The 17,197-nt window shown below is 30.4% G+C and overlaps 1 protein-coding gene and 1 pseudogene across 1 annotated transcript; both read right to left on the bottom strand.

Moving 5' to 3' along the window:
- Positions 1-1,402: 1,402 nt before the first annotated feature.
- LOC120206460 (zinc finger protein 3-like) lies at positions 1,403-2,292 on the bottom strand. The gene has a single exon (XM_039206105.1). The coding sequence runs from the start codon at positions 2,241-2,243 to the stop codon at positions 1,599-1,601; it is 645 nt and encodes a 214-aa protein (XP_039062036.1). The 5' UTR covers positions 2,244-2,292; the 3' UTR covers positions 1,403-1,598.
- Positions 2,293-8,085: 5,793 nt separating this feature from the next.
- Positions 8,086-10,327, bottom strand: LOC120206507 (annotated as a pseudogene).
- Positions 10,328-17,197: the final 6,870 nt, after the last annotated feature.

Genomic DNA, 17,197 nt, shown 5'->3' with positions numbered 1-17,197 from the left:
ATATTAACAATTAGTGGCTTGATTATAGCATTTTAATAAGTTGAATGAGCTAATTGATAATATTTTTAATTCGGTGGTCAAAATAGAATCGACTCTCTGAGTTTAGTAACTATTAAAATATTTTATTATAAAATATACAATAATTAATATAATTTTAAACTTAAAACTAAAAGCACATGCAAAACTCAAGTAAGCAATAAGATCTCTTTAATAAGTTTACAAACCATACGAAAATCTTAAAATTACAAAATAAAATTAATTTAATTTAACTCGTATATTGAAATATAATGAAAAATAATATTCTTATCAAACGAAACTTAACTATGTTTACAAATACTATCAATAGATCACACAATAATAAAAGCATTACTAACTAATGATTTATCTTGTATTATTAACAAGCATGTTTTAACATGACTTAAACGACTTTAATGATTAAAGAATTGTTGTTATCTATTAAGGTCTTAGATTCGAACATCACATACACAAGAGTATATAAGGGTTCATTGTCAAATGATTGAAAACTTTTAAACATATACTACCTTATAAATTATAATCATCCCAAATTAATAAAAAAAAATCATGTTTTGAAAATTTGAATAAAGTCGTAACAAAAGCACAAAATGTTGCAATCAAATTAAGTTTAATTTTCAGAAATAAAACATTAAATACATTAAAATAAATAGATAAATATGAAACTCTATAAAGAAAAATAAAAATCTGACTTATTTTTGTATGAAATGGGAGACAAGTCTTTTCATAATTGAAAAAAAATCTCTAATTGCATAAACCCTAAATAAGAACTTGCTTGATCAGCTAAAGGCTTAGTCATTCCTGATTAGCAAAGACCAGCTTATAACTGAAGATAGACTGTTGTGGAATCTATTGACAACTGGTACCAGCCATTTGAAATTAACTAGGGCTGCTAAAAGAAAACCAAACCCCCAAAGAATATTAACAGTCTAATTCTCTGGTAAAATTTACTGTTCACCCTTTCTTCTTTCTAAAACAATGTGCTAGTTGTTGTATATTGACAATTACTCCAAGTAATAAATAAACAAATAGTTAGCATATTTTTTATTAGGCGATATTCATAAAGTAAATAAATAAATTTTTATTAAAAAAAGAACTCTAGCTACTTGCTTATAGGAGAATAGGATTTTGGAGTATTAGGGTTCTACCTCAAACTTCTACCAATAATGGTACTGGTTATAGAGTTGCATTATGAAAAATACAATCCATGCAAGATATGAGAATATATTTTTACAATATATTTTCATAAAAATGTAAATATAAATACTTTTTTATTAAATATAATTAATTTCTTCTTAAAATCTATTGTTTTTCGAAATTCAATCAAATATGAGAAAAAATACAGAAAAGAAGCAACATTCGTTCTATATTGAGTCCTGTCGAGACATGTTTCAATTGTCTCCAAACGTATATTTACCGTATATTCTTTTTTTGATGTCTTATCCAGAACTACCGGTACCGGATACACGTCGTGCTTGTCTTGGATACGTATTTCACACGGGCGCTACACCTCGGTCTCGCATGCCGCCGTTTATGTACCTTCTCCGTACCCTATGTGTATGGTGCTATATACCACTTCCAGAGGAACTCTGTATCGTAGACTGCAAGCTGAGGCCTAATTGAAGATCCAACGATTTACAGTTTTGCTTCGACGAAGGCTTGAAAACAGGCCTGTTTTCCCTAGATCTGTGATGATCAGCTTGTATTAACGTGAACATGGATGAATCTTGTTGGAAAGGGATCATTTGAGCTGGCCATTTCGATGGGTTCGAGTCATGAACATACACATCATGCTCCGATTGTCCGAAACTTATTTGCCATTCTTCGGCAGCTGTACCAGAGTGCCACGGAGAGCCGAAACCGAGACTGTTTTGAAAAGGTTGAAGATAGCAGTTGAGGCTGGCTCTCTTGGCTTGAAGCTGCAACCTTTTCTTCTTCATCCTCTCTTTCTTGTGCGCATTCTGATGACCCCCAAGTGCCTGCGAGTTTGCGAATTCCTTGAAACAATACCGGCACTCGAATTTCTTATCGTCGGCCTCCACTGTCGCCGAGCTTTTCTCCTTAACTGTTGTGTTCGACGAATTCACGCTCTCGTCTCCTTCGGCACAAACTTTCACGGAGCACCCGCTGTTAGCACTCGGATCGAACTCGAACCCGAATAACCTAAGCTTTTTCTCACCATTTTCGGCATCACATGCATAATTCTCCATCTCTCTTGTGTATCAAAAGAGCCTATGCTATGACTATGAATTGTTTTGGTTTGTGCACCTTTATATAGTAATTCTCCAATCTCTAAGATTTCCAGGAATTCAATGAATAGTTTTATAATAATCACGAACATGCGTCATTATGAAAATAAATCGAAAGAAAAGTCAGCCGTCTAATTCAATAATTTTGAAAACTTTTCCTATTGGTTAAATAATAAAATAAAATAAAGTTGTCAATTTTGTAGTAGATACACTTCAAACTTTCTCAACCAAAGAGGTTTCATTGTTTTTTTTTCGGGGTAAACTATCTATTTGGTCATCCACCTATCACCTGATTTTATTTTGGTCACCAAACTATTATTTAAAAAAAAATTATAGTTTGATTCTATTTTGATTACCCATCGTTAAAAATTAATTGTAATGATGATGTTTCATCATACGGTGCTTCTATGTCAGCATTGAAAAGTTAAAAAATGTCAAGTCAACATAATCATTAATTTTTTTAACAATGGGCGGTCAAAACAGAACCAAAACGTAAAATTAAGTGTGATTTTGAAAAAATAATAGTTAGATGAACAAAACTGAAATTAAGTAATAGGTGAGTGACCAAATAGGTAGTTTACCCTTTTTATTATTTCAAACGATGAATCATATGGTCTGTAAATCAATTAGGGTAGCTCTTAAACAATATAAAAAAATTCCATTCTCAAAATTATTATTATACTAATCTCTGAAATTCAAAAAGTCAAAGAAAGAAGGGGACGTAATCTTCATGAGTTGCAACTTTGCAAGATATCCCAAATCCTTACTGTGTCTTAAATCCCATAATATCCAAATGTTTTTTATTTAATGTATTATTTCATTAAACAAACTAACCTGCCAGTGGATTGATCAAGTAATTTAATTAAACCCTAAACCCCATAATAGGCAAATATTTTATTTAATTAAACAAACTAACCTGCCAGTGGATTGATCAAGTAATTAATTAATGATGCTCCACCTGATCTCCAAGCTTATCATGAAAAATAGCTCCACTTCTATTTTTAATCAATCATGATTTGTTGGACTGATTTGACAATTTTAACCATCACATTATTTAAATATATATATATATATAGCAGTTTCCAGGATGAAACTTCCTTGTGCGTACACTTCTCTCCACCAACAAAGGTATTTTATTTGTTTAAATATATTAAATTTATAAGTATAATTTTAGATATTAAAATTTAGTTTTGTTGATAGAAATAAGTGATAATATCAATAGTTGTTGGTGATTTTTTATATAATTTTGAAGAAGAATCGTAATCGATGTAAAGATGACGGTTAATCAGTTATTTTGTGTGTGTGAGGAATAAAAGAAAAAATAATGCGGGAAGAAAACAAATAATAACGATTAGAGAGATGAGAAAGAAAGAGAAGAAAATATACCTATCGACATATAATCATTATGACTATTATAAGTCACTAGATTAAATTAAATTCAACAGTCACGACTTATACTCTTGTAAATCACGTAAGTCTGTAAGATATATTATCTTGTGTATATAATGTAGTTGGCTCAAAGGATATGTTACTATTATACCCAAAAGGTTTGAACTCTTGAAGGTTTCAATAAGCGGAGGGGTTTATCTAAAAGTTTCGACTGACAAAGAGTTTACAGGTTTTGAAATTTTTCGGAGGCATAACAATTTTGTATATTCTACTTTTTTTTTAAAATTTTAAATAAAAATTAATGGTATGATATAATTTAAATTTTAAAATAATACATGAATTATGATATATTTACATTTATTTTTTATATTTAAAAGAAAAAAATAAGGGAAGTGGGGGCAATGTTTTAAAATTGATCATATTATTAAGAATGGGATTAAATTATAATAAGAGAGATTAGTTGCTAAACAAAGGAATATAAAGAAGTGGGCAATGATATAAGCATATATACTATAGGGGTCGTAAATGAGATCTGGGCATATCTTCTTAGAGCAGGCAAAGCCATTATTTTATTCCAAAAGCATATGTTTTTCAAGGATTCAACTCATCAACCTATTTTATTATTGTGAGGGAAAAAAAAAGCATTTGTGTTGGACAGTTGTTATTGTTTTGGACCCACTTTTGTTAGCTTTAGGGACAATTTTAGAAACTGTACTAGATTGTCTTGTTCTTTCAATGTCTCCATAGCTTCGTCTCTCGTTGGAGGAACCAAGTCCACCAATAGATCTCTCTCATGCTGTCCCAAATTCTGTTCAAATTAATTTCTTTTCTCATTAGGAGAAGAATTTAAAGTAGGCATGCTTTCGTTGATTCTTGTATTTTGTATAATATTTATATTATTATGATATATAATCTGTCATAATTTTGTTTATTCCTTATTCATATATAAAGTGAAGTACACAAATAATGCTCGACTATATAGTATTACTTTATTAAGTCAATCGATTATTAAAAGTTACAAAATGATCACTTGAATATTCATTATGTTCCAAACTCATCATTTTTCGTTAAAAAATAAAGAAAGTCTAAGCTAGACGTTAACATGATAACTGAGATATATTAGTTGTTTAAGATTTTGGGATCATATTTTATTATATCATAGTCAACATGTTAACGTTCAACTCAAAATACTGTCAATTTTTAACGAAAAAGAACGAGTTTGGAGCATAATGAACAGTCAGGTGAACATTTTATAACTTTTAATAGTCGATAGACTTAATAAAGCAATGTTTTATAGTCGAAGATCATTTGTGTACTTTATCCATAAATATAACGGTTTAAGTTTTTTTTCTTCTTTTCTTTCGTTTTTGTTTGTGCGAGTATATATGTTCTTGACATTAAACAATAGGATGTCTAATGTTAGTACTAAGGTTGATTATACTAGATGATACGGTGGCTAATGTTAGTCATAGGGTTATGATTATTAATTTATTGATAGATGGGTAGATCCACCGTAAGATAATAGATTTAGTCCATGGTGAGACTAATAGCAATTATATGGAGAGACTGTAACTAAGTAGAAAAACTGACGAAATTATTTTCTAATGAACCTTTAGATATCTTACGGAAAACTCTTAAAGTTTTAAGGCCACTTGTATGAATAAAATAATCATGGTAGAATATAAATGAGGTTTTATTTTATATTAGTTGTCATGAAGCATTTTGAGGATGCTTAACATGTGGAATAAAATAAAGCATTATGTAGGGAACATGGGTAATGTTGGCAAAGTGGGTGGGTTGATTGATTGAATTCAGCTGGTTTCAATTCATTTTATCCCCTCCTTGCTCTGATTGGGGATCAAAAGGTGTCCCACCCCTCCAATCTAATCTCTCTTTCTCTTCTCTTCTGGACAACTCCAGATTCATTTTAAAAATCTTAAAGGAACCCACAAAGAATGCCATGATTGACTAACCCAAATCTTGAATAAAAAATACATAAGGTGGTTTAATATGAATTGAGCAACAAATATTATTATTATTATTATTATTATTATTATTATTATTATTATTAGTATTATTATTCCAGTGTGTTTCCACCACTCAATTGAATATTAGATGCAAAGATATAAGCTCACTGTGTATATATTAATGAGATAATACTCAATTGAATACTCTCAATTATATGAGTAAGTTAATGAATAATGATGTAGTTTGCACCATTTTGGAGAAGGGATCATGACTTAAAATGGTTGTGCGACCTATTGATTATTCGTAAAATGTTCTAGAAGTGTTGTTCATAAGACAATTAATTGAACCTTAATAATTTTTATTATTTGTGTCCTAAAATGTTTTACATGATCGAGTGATATTATATTATTCGAAAATATCTTATGTCTTGGGGTTGGTTTCTCATGGCTATTTATATATTGTGTGATCTCTTAATAATTTTCTGTACGAATAGTTGAATAGTATGAATCATTTGAAACTTTGACAATATCTTTAATGAAATATAGGAGCTAAGATAAAATCTCTTAGTTAAATTGAGTATAGATAATCTAAACACACAATATCGATTATTAGGGTTTAACTGACTATACAAGTGCAACTAATAAATTTTAAAGCATGTTGAAAATTTTCAATGAAAGTGAAAACTCCAGAAGATGAGGGAATGGGAAATTTGAAATCCACCGGACGGAATACATGAATAAAGTTGAAACAACAGCGAGAGCAATAAACTAAGTGAGAAGTTGAAACAACAGTGAGAGCAATAAACTAGGTGATAAAGTTGGCTACCGAGCAATAATATAACAAATTCATGTATTAATTTCACATGTTCATAGCTTACTATATATCATTAGTGGAAAGAAGGAAATTATAAATTAAAGCTGGGAAATTTGGTTCTGCTGCTGCTGATGGTGTGATAAGGACATGGCAGACCGTGATTGCAGGTTGCATGTTGCAGCATCACTTTCAAATTAGAGGAGCCAATGCTCAATTGCCAATAATAAGTTCCATCTTGTATCACCATCTCTAAAAGCTTCCTGCAATCTTCAGCTTACTTGTGTAATTATTACGAATTATGATGCCCTTTCAATTTCCCTACTCCAACGTTAAAAGATTTTCTTTGGGGCATATATATGTAAATGATATAATATGATACTCCATCTATTAATCATTTAATTTGGATTTAATTATATAAATATTTATCATCGAATGATTATTTTATTTTTGATAAAATTTAAATTGTAGAGATTCTTTAGAAAATTTAATGTTTAATTTTACTAAATCAATTAATAGATGTATTATAGGTGTCCATTGCTGATTAAGCCCCAGTTTAGTGGGAAGCTGAATAACCATTGAAGCTACTGAGGGAAAATGTAAAAATCTAAAAAGTCTAAATTGAGTCGTATCTCCTCAACTATGAATGTCTTAAAATTCCAAAATTAAGGAGAAGAAAACAAAATTATAACCACTGAAGCTACTGATAATTACGTGATGACTTGAATTTGTGGGGAAGTCAACTCTTTATAGCCATCTCAAATTCATAGATACATGATAAATTATAGTGCATCAAAGACTTTACAAGGGCAGAGAATGTACTCAAAGCGACCAAATACAATAAATCTATCAACAAAACTGGATTGAACAAATTCATTGTATTGGGAGATAATACAAAGGCGTGTCAAGAAACCAGGATGTTTCCTGGTTGCTGCTCACGGTGTTTGTGCTTAATTATGAGTGATCATATTGTTTTATAATCAGGGAGGTAAATATACTAATCCAACATTAAAAAGTAAAAGAGATGTTCAAGAATTTAAAAACGATGATGTTGTATATCTTATTCAAAGAAAAGACTGAAATTTCAAATCACCTCCAATAGGAAAAGGTCAGCAGTATGTTACGTCGATTTCAACAGCTATATCTTAGGATTATACTTTTGTACGTGCATGATGCATGCAGTGTAAGAGAACAGGTAGGTACGTAAACTATACACATGGAAAACGATTATAAGCTTTTTAATCTGTAGGATGTCTAGATTGTAGAAGACATCATAAAATACCACTGTAAAAGATTAAAGGGCTGCTTCTCACTTCTCAGCACTCTCAAGATTTGAACCCAGTAAATAAAAATTATTTATAAATTTTGCATTTAGCAATAAGGGAATAATTGATTCAGATATCAGAAATTGCTATCCACCTAGTCATGTAAACTTGAATAATAGATATCAAAATTCATCTGTCTCAAAACAATTCCAGAATTGTTCATTGTTGGCTGCGAATAGAATTAAACTCGTATTCGTTAGTAATTTTAATTTACTTGGGTGTGTTTTTAATCCATAAACAATTAGTAATATTACACGACAGGTTTCAAAAGTATACATCTCCCCATCTACAAAGGAAAAAAGTCCAACAACCATAAATTCCATTCATGACAAAGGTTTTGAAAACAAAGTCATCATTCCTCTTCAGTAGCCTCAGCAGCAGCAGTCTCAGAATCCAGTTTGTTTATTAGCTGCTCACTTACATGTTTTGCTACAGATATCATGTCAAGAATGATACACGGATCTAGGCCCGCCCCGCCCCACCCGCCCCATTTCGTAAGACCACAAACATGCCCTTTCCGGTTAACAGAAATGGAGACAACTGAGCTCATTTGTGATTCCTCTTCTACTGTAGCATCGACAATATAGCACTTCCCCACCTAATTAAAGAGTGGAATGCAAGAAAATGAAGATCAGACAGGAAATATTTTAGACAATCGACAAAAATGACACCAACCGATAAACTGCTTTACCCTTTTTAGTGTAACTATGACAGGAATCCCGGATGTGTCAAACTGTAGAAACTCTTCATCACTAATGTTGACTTCAGGTTGTTCATCACCTGCCATCTCAGCTGCAACATCGACCTTAGGGATGCCAGTATTTCTTAAAGCAGCCTTTGCAAAAACCAAAGTCATTTTACAAAGGTGAAATAAAAAAGGAGACGGAGAAAAGAACTTTGATTAGTTTTGGGACAAAGGCTATTTACTTCAACCCGTAACTTAATGTGAAGCACTTACGTAAACACTACACAACTTGAGTTCACGTCAGCAACCCAGATAGGATACAGGTGATCAAAATGTTGAAATAAAAATCGGGTAACTCGAGAAGATAATCATTACGAGTTGATTCTTTTGCAAATTTTCATGGTATTTGACAAAACAACTATAGAAGACAGACTCGAGCTTGAATGATTCTGAACTCATTTCCATCTAATAATAACATTTAAAATTGCTTTCCAATACTTGCCATTAATTTGAAATTTAAACCCGAATCAAGAGAGAAGAATACAATTTTGAATAGGCATTACCTTAATGGCAGCAGCAAGGGCATCTAGCAAATTCCCATCTGAACTAATAACAAGACCATCAACATAGATATCCCAACATACTTTTCCTTCCACAACTACCAGAGATGTAGGATCAATTCCAGCTCCTGGAATATACGGACTAAGATAATTACATACTCAAACTAAAGAAAAGTAATGAAATTTAAAATAACAACGTAGTACAGAGAATAACCATTTGTAAGAATGTGTAACTGCTCCACTTTTACCACCCAAGAGGCACCGTTCCAGAGCAACTGAGAGCTCTGTTAACAACTCATCGCTCCCTCTACCCTGTGAAAAATAAAATACAAGAATTTTAACGCATAAAACAAAGTGAGCAATGGATTATGAATAACGTAAAAGAGGATTAAAGATGGACAAGCATTGCTAAGTCATCTTACATAGTAGAATGAACAAAAATGAGAAAAGAACATAAAGACTAGAACACCGGTAGGCCTTCCACATTACAGATGCCCATTTTCTTTTAAGCAAAAGAAGAGAATCACATTAAGCATACCACCACTACAAAAGGATGAGAACTAGCCATTTACAAACTCTTCATAAAGATCACGTTATCCAAGGAAGATAATTAACAATTGCATACATGGATATTCAAGCATAAGTATCATAAAAACCCTCATTATACCTTCTATGTAAACAAAATTGCAATATCACAATATTACCTTCATCAACATTAACAAGGAAATTCTTTTTTTTTTCTTTACAAAAAACATTAGCAAGGAAATCAAATGAAGTACAAAAATATTCATTTGAATTCAACCAATTCAATCAACAAAAAGAAAAGATTTCACTGGTAAAACAAAACCACCTCAAACATTGGTGCTGCAGTTGGACTACAATCAACAAATATAGCAGTCTTTCCTTTGTCAGGTTGCAATGCACTTGGTTTTCAAGTTCAGCCTGCAAAAACATAAATAGTAAAACCATATTACCTTAAGACAAGAAGAAAACAAAAAACTATAAATTTTGGCATCTAATGAAGAATACCTTGACACTGGCAATAACATCAGTTGCACCTAGCCTAACTCTCGCCGAACCATGTGCTTGTCACAATACCCTTCAACGAAAATTCAAATTAAAAAAAGAAAGATAAACAGGTATATTGTTATCGGTTTGGAAACTGTGATAAGGTTCCAGACCTGAGGAATGATTCCAGTTTCAACATATATGGGTTGGTAGGTTAACCTTTTTCTACCATCTAAACGAAGGTCTTGAGCAATTCCACCTTGTATGAAATGCTTTTCTCCAGCAGAAAGTCCCACCATTTCTGTAAATCCAGAGAAAAACAAGGAATTAAAAGCTAATCAAATTGATATTTTTGGTGAAAGGACAAGCCAAAAGGAATAGTGGTGTAATCAAGCTAAGCTAGAGCTTGATTCAGGACTCGGCGTTTGATACTGGGCACGAGCTCGATTGAACATCATTTTTAAGCTCAAGCTTGAGCTTGATAAGCTTGTTTACCTATTCTAGTACTCAAACTCAGCTCAATTAAGCTTGTTTAATTCGAGCTCATGCTTGAGCTTGAATTGTGTAACTATTGCATATAAAATTTTTATATTTGTTAAAGTTAATAAATTATTGGTTTTTTAACGTGACATGATAATAAAAATAAACTAAATAAAATTAATTCAATAACCAAATCTAAATAATTCAAAATATAAACAAAGTTCTCATCAAAGTATCAAATACAACAACATTAGTCCATAAAATTCTTTCAAATTACTAACATAAAATTAAAATCATAATTATTAAGTTTTTAGCACACAAAAAATATCACATGCTATTCAATACTTCAAGAATGCAAATCCACTTGCATTTTCTCCATCAAACATACAAAAAGGAATAACAATGAAAGTAAATAATAAAAAGTAAATTGATTACAAATGGAATTGAATAAATCTACTACCCATGAAAGTATACACACAAAGTTGAGTTGAACCAATGAAAGTGATGAAACATATACATGAACTGTGATTTGTGAAACTCTAGTGAATTTACGGTAATTGATGTATTTGTAAGGTGTATTTATATTATCAATAAATTAAAATTTTTGAATAATTTTATTTTATAATTACTTTAGACCATTAAAAAAAGTTGTCCTCGCTTTGTCTTGTCTCCCTAAACATAATTAACAATTGCATTAAAATTTATTGTTACCACGTTATATCAATGATTTTTTTTGTTGCCCTCCCGGTTTCCAAGATTTAGTCTTGATTAATCCGGACCAACCTGGGTCGTACACCTGACTTTTGTGGGCGAGTCTTCAAACGGGGATTTTCTGTATATACAAAGACTCAAACTCGAGACTTGCTTAAGCGATATCAAATTTCTTACCACTTGAATCAACTCTATTATTATAACAATGTTTAATTATGCTCTCAATCCATATTTTTTCCGGTTGCCCTCCAGTTCCAAAGCTTCGTCCTGACTAATCTGGATCGAATAGAGTCGCACATCTGATTTTGATTGGTAATTTCAATCCATATTTTTTAGATTTAATTTTTAAAATTTTTATTTATAAGCATTTATTCAGTATATCTTTTGAATTAATAACTGAGGTATAATTAATAACATCATCAAACAATCTCTCTTAAATTAACTGATTGCTTAAAAAAACATTGTTCACGTGGTTAGTTGTGTTTGAGTAATCATGTAAATGGAAAAAATGAACTTATTAAGGTGGTGTTTGTTTTTACTGTGTAAGGTCTGCAAAGCTCTTATGTCTGTGCCGCGCAGATCATGCGCATATATATTGGGCTTCACAGACCATTTATTTTTTAGAAAACAAAAGCTCTTCTAACGTCTACGCGTGGTCTGCGCGGCACAGACGTGGTCTTATGTTTCCAGACGTCTTCTAATCTCTTCAAAGAGGTTTTATATTTAATTTTATATTATATGATTTTAATTTTAATATTAATATTAATTTTTAAAATAAATTAAATATTAATTTTTTAATATTATATTATAGATATTTAATTTTATATCATATAAATTTTTTATATTATTAAAATTTTATATTTATTTTAATTATTTTGATTTAAGTTTAATATAATATTTTTTTGGATTTGTTATTTTTAAATTATATTTAAACTTTTTATACAAAATGTAAGTATTTAAACCACATTGCTTAATTAAAATTGATTTCATTGTTTGATAATTAAGATTTTAAAATATAAAAATTATAAATTATGTTTTTTAAAATTTTAAAATATAATCACAATTAAATCAAAAATAATCATAAATAATTTGATAAATTAAAAAATATTTTCTAAAATATCATATAATTATAAAAATAAATTATGAATATATATTTAAAAAAAATTAAAAATATTACATAATTGCATATTTAAAAAATCATATAATTTAATGATCATTTATAAATTTTATTCTATAAAACTAATAATACATGTGATTATGTGATACTTATAATAGAATTAATAAGGTGGTGTTTGTTTTTCTAAAAAAATTATTATTGTAGTTGTATGAATTATTTAAATTTCAGTATTGTAAAACTAAAATTATTTAAATCTCTGTATTGCAAAACTCTTTTAAGTTTAAAAAATCAGTTTATTTATTTTTCAGTTTATTTTAGCTGTCTGCAGACGTTAAAAAATAAACAGTCTTCTTTTTGCATACTGTAAACTTTTGGTCTACCTTTTCTGCTGCAAATGCCTGCAGATGTGGTCCGCAGACTGCAGACCTTTTACCTCTATAAAAACAAACACCACCTAAGTCACGTTCCTAGTAAAAAAAATGTTATTCTCTCCAAAAGATTAAAGTTTGAGTAGTTATGTTTAACTACGGACACATGATTTTTATGTTAAAATTTTAAGGTATAATAAGTTTATAAAATTTTAAGAAAAAACATATTACCAATAAAAAGGTATAAAAAATCCAAAATATATAAAAATTTAAAATTTTTAAGGAGAGCGTCCATCGTCTTAAGTCAATTTCTTGAATATATATCATATTATATTTATTTCATACTATTTAAAAGAATATATATTAATCTAATTTCACTTTGAATCTTCGGAATGGTGCTAAAGAGCCTTACAATAGTAACATTAGTAGGCCTAAAAGAATGGAAAAATAATTAATTAAAAAGGCTAACAGTTAAAAAGATGGTGAGGTGAAGTCAACCTCCAGCATATATACCATTTTTAATGCATTATTAGGAGCTCTACAGGCCAAAAATATGCACAGAATACCCCCAAAAAAGAAAAAAAATTATATAGAATAACAATATAAAGCCATTCATTTGCAATGTCAAAACTTAGCTATGATTTATTGGTAATAATAAAATTATATAAATCCATAAATATATATTAATTTTCATTTAATTCACTAAAAGTTTATCCTTGCTTCATATGCATGATTCATAAAAATATTACGTCGGTGAAAGAAACATTTGAAATAAAAATATACAGTATTTTAAAAAAAATAGTATTCAATAATGATCATGGATAGAGTAGTAAGAGAATCATATATCTTTTTATAATTAAGTTTACACACAATTAATGGTGACACTAATTCAACAAAATTTTTTAATATATATATGAATAAACTATGTTATATTAATTCAATACTTTGTCTAATATATATAATTTTTTTAAAACAATTTTCGCATGTTGAATTTTTTTGGGGACTTAAATAGCTAGGTTTCAAAGGGGCCAAATATATACAAAACATAGAATGAAATCGGATATATATATATTCATAACCCTAATTGAAGAGATGGATGCACTAGACTAGGGTATATGGAATATATAAAATAATTGTAATAAAAATACTAAAAAAATATCAATATTTCAAGTGCTCGTCTCTTGAAAAACAGTAAGAGTTATTGTTCATACAAATCGAAATACATAGAACAGACAGCAGAAATAAATTACAGTACTTAAGAATTATCACAATATTCAAGAACACGCTGAGGTATGATCAAACACAGATTAAGATCTCAGACGCTATGAAAATCAAAGAAAAATCCCATACAGAAAAATAAAGGAAACAGCTGGTATATATTGTTTTAGGTTTTTGTTGATATGTAGCATACAAATCGGACCATGATGCTTCAATTCCCCAGGAGATGAAGAGAAAAGAAGAAAAACGATGTCGTGATAGTTTTCATAAATCCCTTGGTTTTCTTATGATGGAGAAAAAGAGAGAAACCCTTAACTCAGATTAGATTTGAAGATGATGCAGGTGGGTTTAGGGTTTCGTTTCTTCTTCTTGAGGGAAGCCATCTTCATCTGGAGTTTTGATCTTTCTTCTTCCTTCTCTTTCTTGTTGTAGTTGTTGTTGATCGGAGGTGCGTTGGGGAAGGCGGTGGTTTTTGTGCGGTTGGTAGATAGTAAAAAACATGGAGGGGCGATGATGAAAGGTAACGGTTAATGATGAGAGGAAGTAGAGGGGAGAGGACATGATGATTGCTGCAACTTTTTTTTTTATTCTCTTTTGGTTTGGGTTGAAGATAGATATATAGAGAGGGAGGGGATAAATTTTACAAAGATTTGCGTGCTTAATTAGTATTTACCAGATGGGTTTTATGCTTCGTTTCACAGGGAGATAATTATCATGGACACCACCCAATGCAACTTTTCATTTTTTTCCGGCTATCGTTGGGTAGTCGGAATATTTAAATTCTCTTATATTTTAAATTTATTATGTATTTTATAATAATAATTTTTTTACCGTTAATATTTTATAAGTTATTTTATCTCTAAAATTTTATAAGTTTATTTTCTAATATAAAATCTTGTGTTCGTCGCTACTAACATATTACGGTCTCTTTGCAATCTAAATGTTAGAAATTATATATACAAAAAAAAACCCTAAGTTGTAAAAAAATATTGTTTTGGACCATAGATGATATAGTGTAAAAATAACTATAAAATACCCTCGTTTCTTTTTATGATTTATTTTTTATGTTCATACATTGTCATAAATGTTTTTTTATATTTAAATAACAAAAATCAAATAGAGGGGTGGGATATGAAGGGAATTGATTTATTAAACATCAATGTATGTGGCAATAATTTTTAAAATTATAAATTAATAGTGGAAAGATTGGAGGTGAAATAAAACGTACAAGCAGTTTATAAAATGATGACAAGTTTAAAAATATTTATTTTGTGGTATTAAATTGTCATTCCTAATAAGATGCACTAATACTTGGGTCATGTGTAGCATAGGGTATTTACAGTCTTATTCTTAACCTACCTCCTTATGGGTATAACAACCATCAAGATGATGATGATGATGTATAAAACCTAAGATAATGATTATGGTGATGATACCATGACAATGGTGATTATTGATAAAACATCCTAATTTCAGGTCTAATTTGGAGGGCAATACAAGGAATCATATGTGATTATTGATCTTCGACATGTTGGGGTCTCCATCTTTATCTCCCATGAAAATATTTCGTGAGGCAACATGATGGCACCAGACATTGGATTCTTCACTGGTCAACACAGCATTCATTGTTGTCTTTTTGTCCATGGCTTACACCTTAACCAGATTTTAGCTTAAAAAATCAAACAGATATTGATTAAAGCTTGTAAGTGGTTAAGCTGAGACAAGATAGACAACATGATTGAGGTTGTGAAAATCCATGAAATTTGTAGAGAAAAAAGAAGAAGAAAAGGTTGTGTCTAGTGTCCAATGTGTTTAGTGCCGATGAAGACAAACTCAACAAGCTTCCAAAAATAGTTTTAAAGCAATTATATGTTCTTCTAGTTAGCGAAATTTAAGAATTGATTTAACTTTTTCATTAGAAAAAAGATATTAAAAATGGGAAAGAATCAACATTAATCCATTTCTTGATAACTTTAGGTTTGACCCTGATAAAGTTCGGCACTTTAAGTGGACTTAAGTTTTGAAGAATGTTCACTTTCGCTAGCTAGTTCCTTCTGTCTTTTGGTGTTCAATTTCAGTCTTAGTCTAGGGTTTAATGCGGAACTCCTTTTTGACTGCATTATATTTAAGGTAAATTACATAGTTAGTGATTAAACTTCAGGTTTTGTATTGATTTTAGGCTTAATAAGATGCCTAAACAATACTTTAAATTGATTTTTGGTGCCTAAAGAATTGTTTTGCTAAAAATAAGTACCTAACGTTTCCAATGTTACACTTTTATGTGCTTGGACCATAACGCCCGTTAAATTTAGCCGTTATTTGACAAAAGTCACACATATAAAATTTCAAAAAAATTATTTAAAAAGTATATACTTTTAGGTGCCTAAACTATACCTCAAATTGACGTTTGGTGCCTAAAGAATTTTTCGTTAAAAATAGGTGCCTAACGTTTTCTTCATTACACTTTTAGGTGCCTACCGTGATACTTTTTAATTTTTTTAATAATAAAAATATTATTTTAAAAAATTAAAAAAAATCAAACCCTTCCCCGCGTCGTCCTTCTCCCTCCTTCCCATGCCCTCACCTCCGATAACGATGAAGGATCACCACTAGCTGGGTTTTGTTTGGAGCAGGGCGAGGAACCCAATGGTGGCAGCCATGTTTGTAACACCCTAATCTAGTTCGACCCGAAAATCGATGGATTAGAATGTCACACTGGACCATCGAAGTGGCTAACCCAAATTTTTTCTTTTAAAACAACTGTAAATCATTATATAAAATCCTTCCAAGGTAAAATAAAATAAAAATATAGTAATCGATGTTTACAAAAGCGGGGAAGCTCCCAAAATATCCAAAATAATAACAATATTGGGTTTTAAACAAAATAGAATTATATATGAATACAAATGAGTCTACAATAGTACATGCCCTCTAACATAAATCAAGATTTACTCTGAGTGCCTTGATGAATCTGGAATGTCTAATGATGATAACGCTCCATGGACGGTATCCTAAGAACCTGCGCACAGAAACACATTCCGAATGCTAAGCTTACGAGCTGAGTGCCACACTAATAATTGTACTATACTATACACATTCACTAAATGAGTATGCCAGTGGCATAAGTATGAAGGCATGAGAAAATGTTGTTATGAACTACTGAAATAAGCGTCATGGTGTGGCTGAGGGTTCTAAATCTCGGAGCATACACCCCTCTAGCCTTCCTAGAAATACCTTCGGGTATTTGGGGTGAGATCCGGAACTGTAATAGAAACG

Source organism: Hibiscus syriacus, unplaced genomic scaffold (genome assembly GCF_006381635.1).
Source record: "Hibiscus syriacus cultivar Baekdansim isolate YM2019G1 unplaced genomic scaffold, ASM638163v2 tig00013808_pilon, whole genome shotgun sequence".
In the NCBI taxonomy this organism is placed as follows: domain Eukaryota; kingdom Viridiplantae; phylum Streptophyta; class Magnoliopsida; order Malvales; family Malvaceae; genus Hibiscus; species Hibiscus syriacus.
Note: the sequence above shows the minus strand (reverse complement) of the source record. Positions and strands in the feature narration are given on the sequence as shown.

Coding starts and splice junctions, on each gene's coding strand:
- LOC120206460 (XM_039206105.1), bottom strand. CDS start 2,243: ATGGAGAATTATGCATGTGATGCCGAAAATGGTGAGAAAAAGCTTAGG.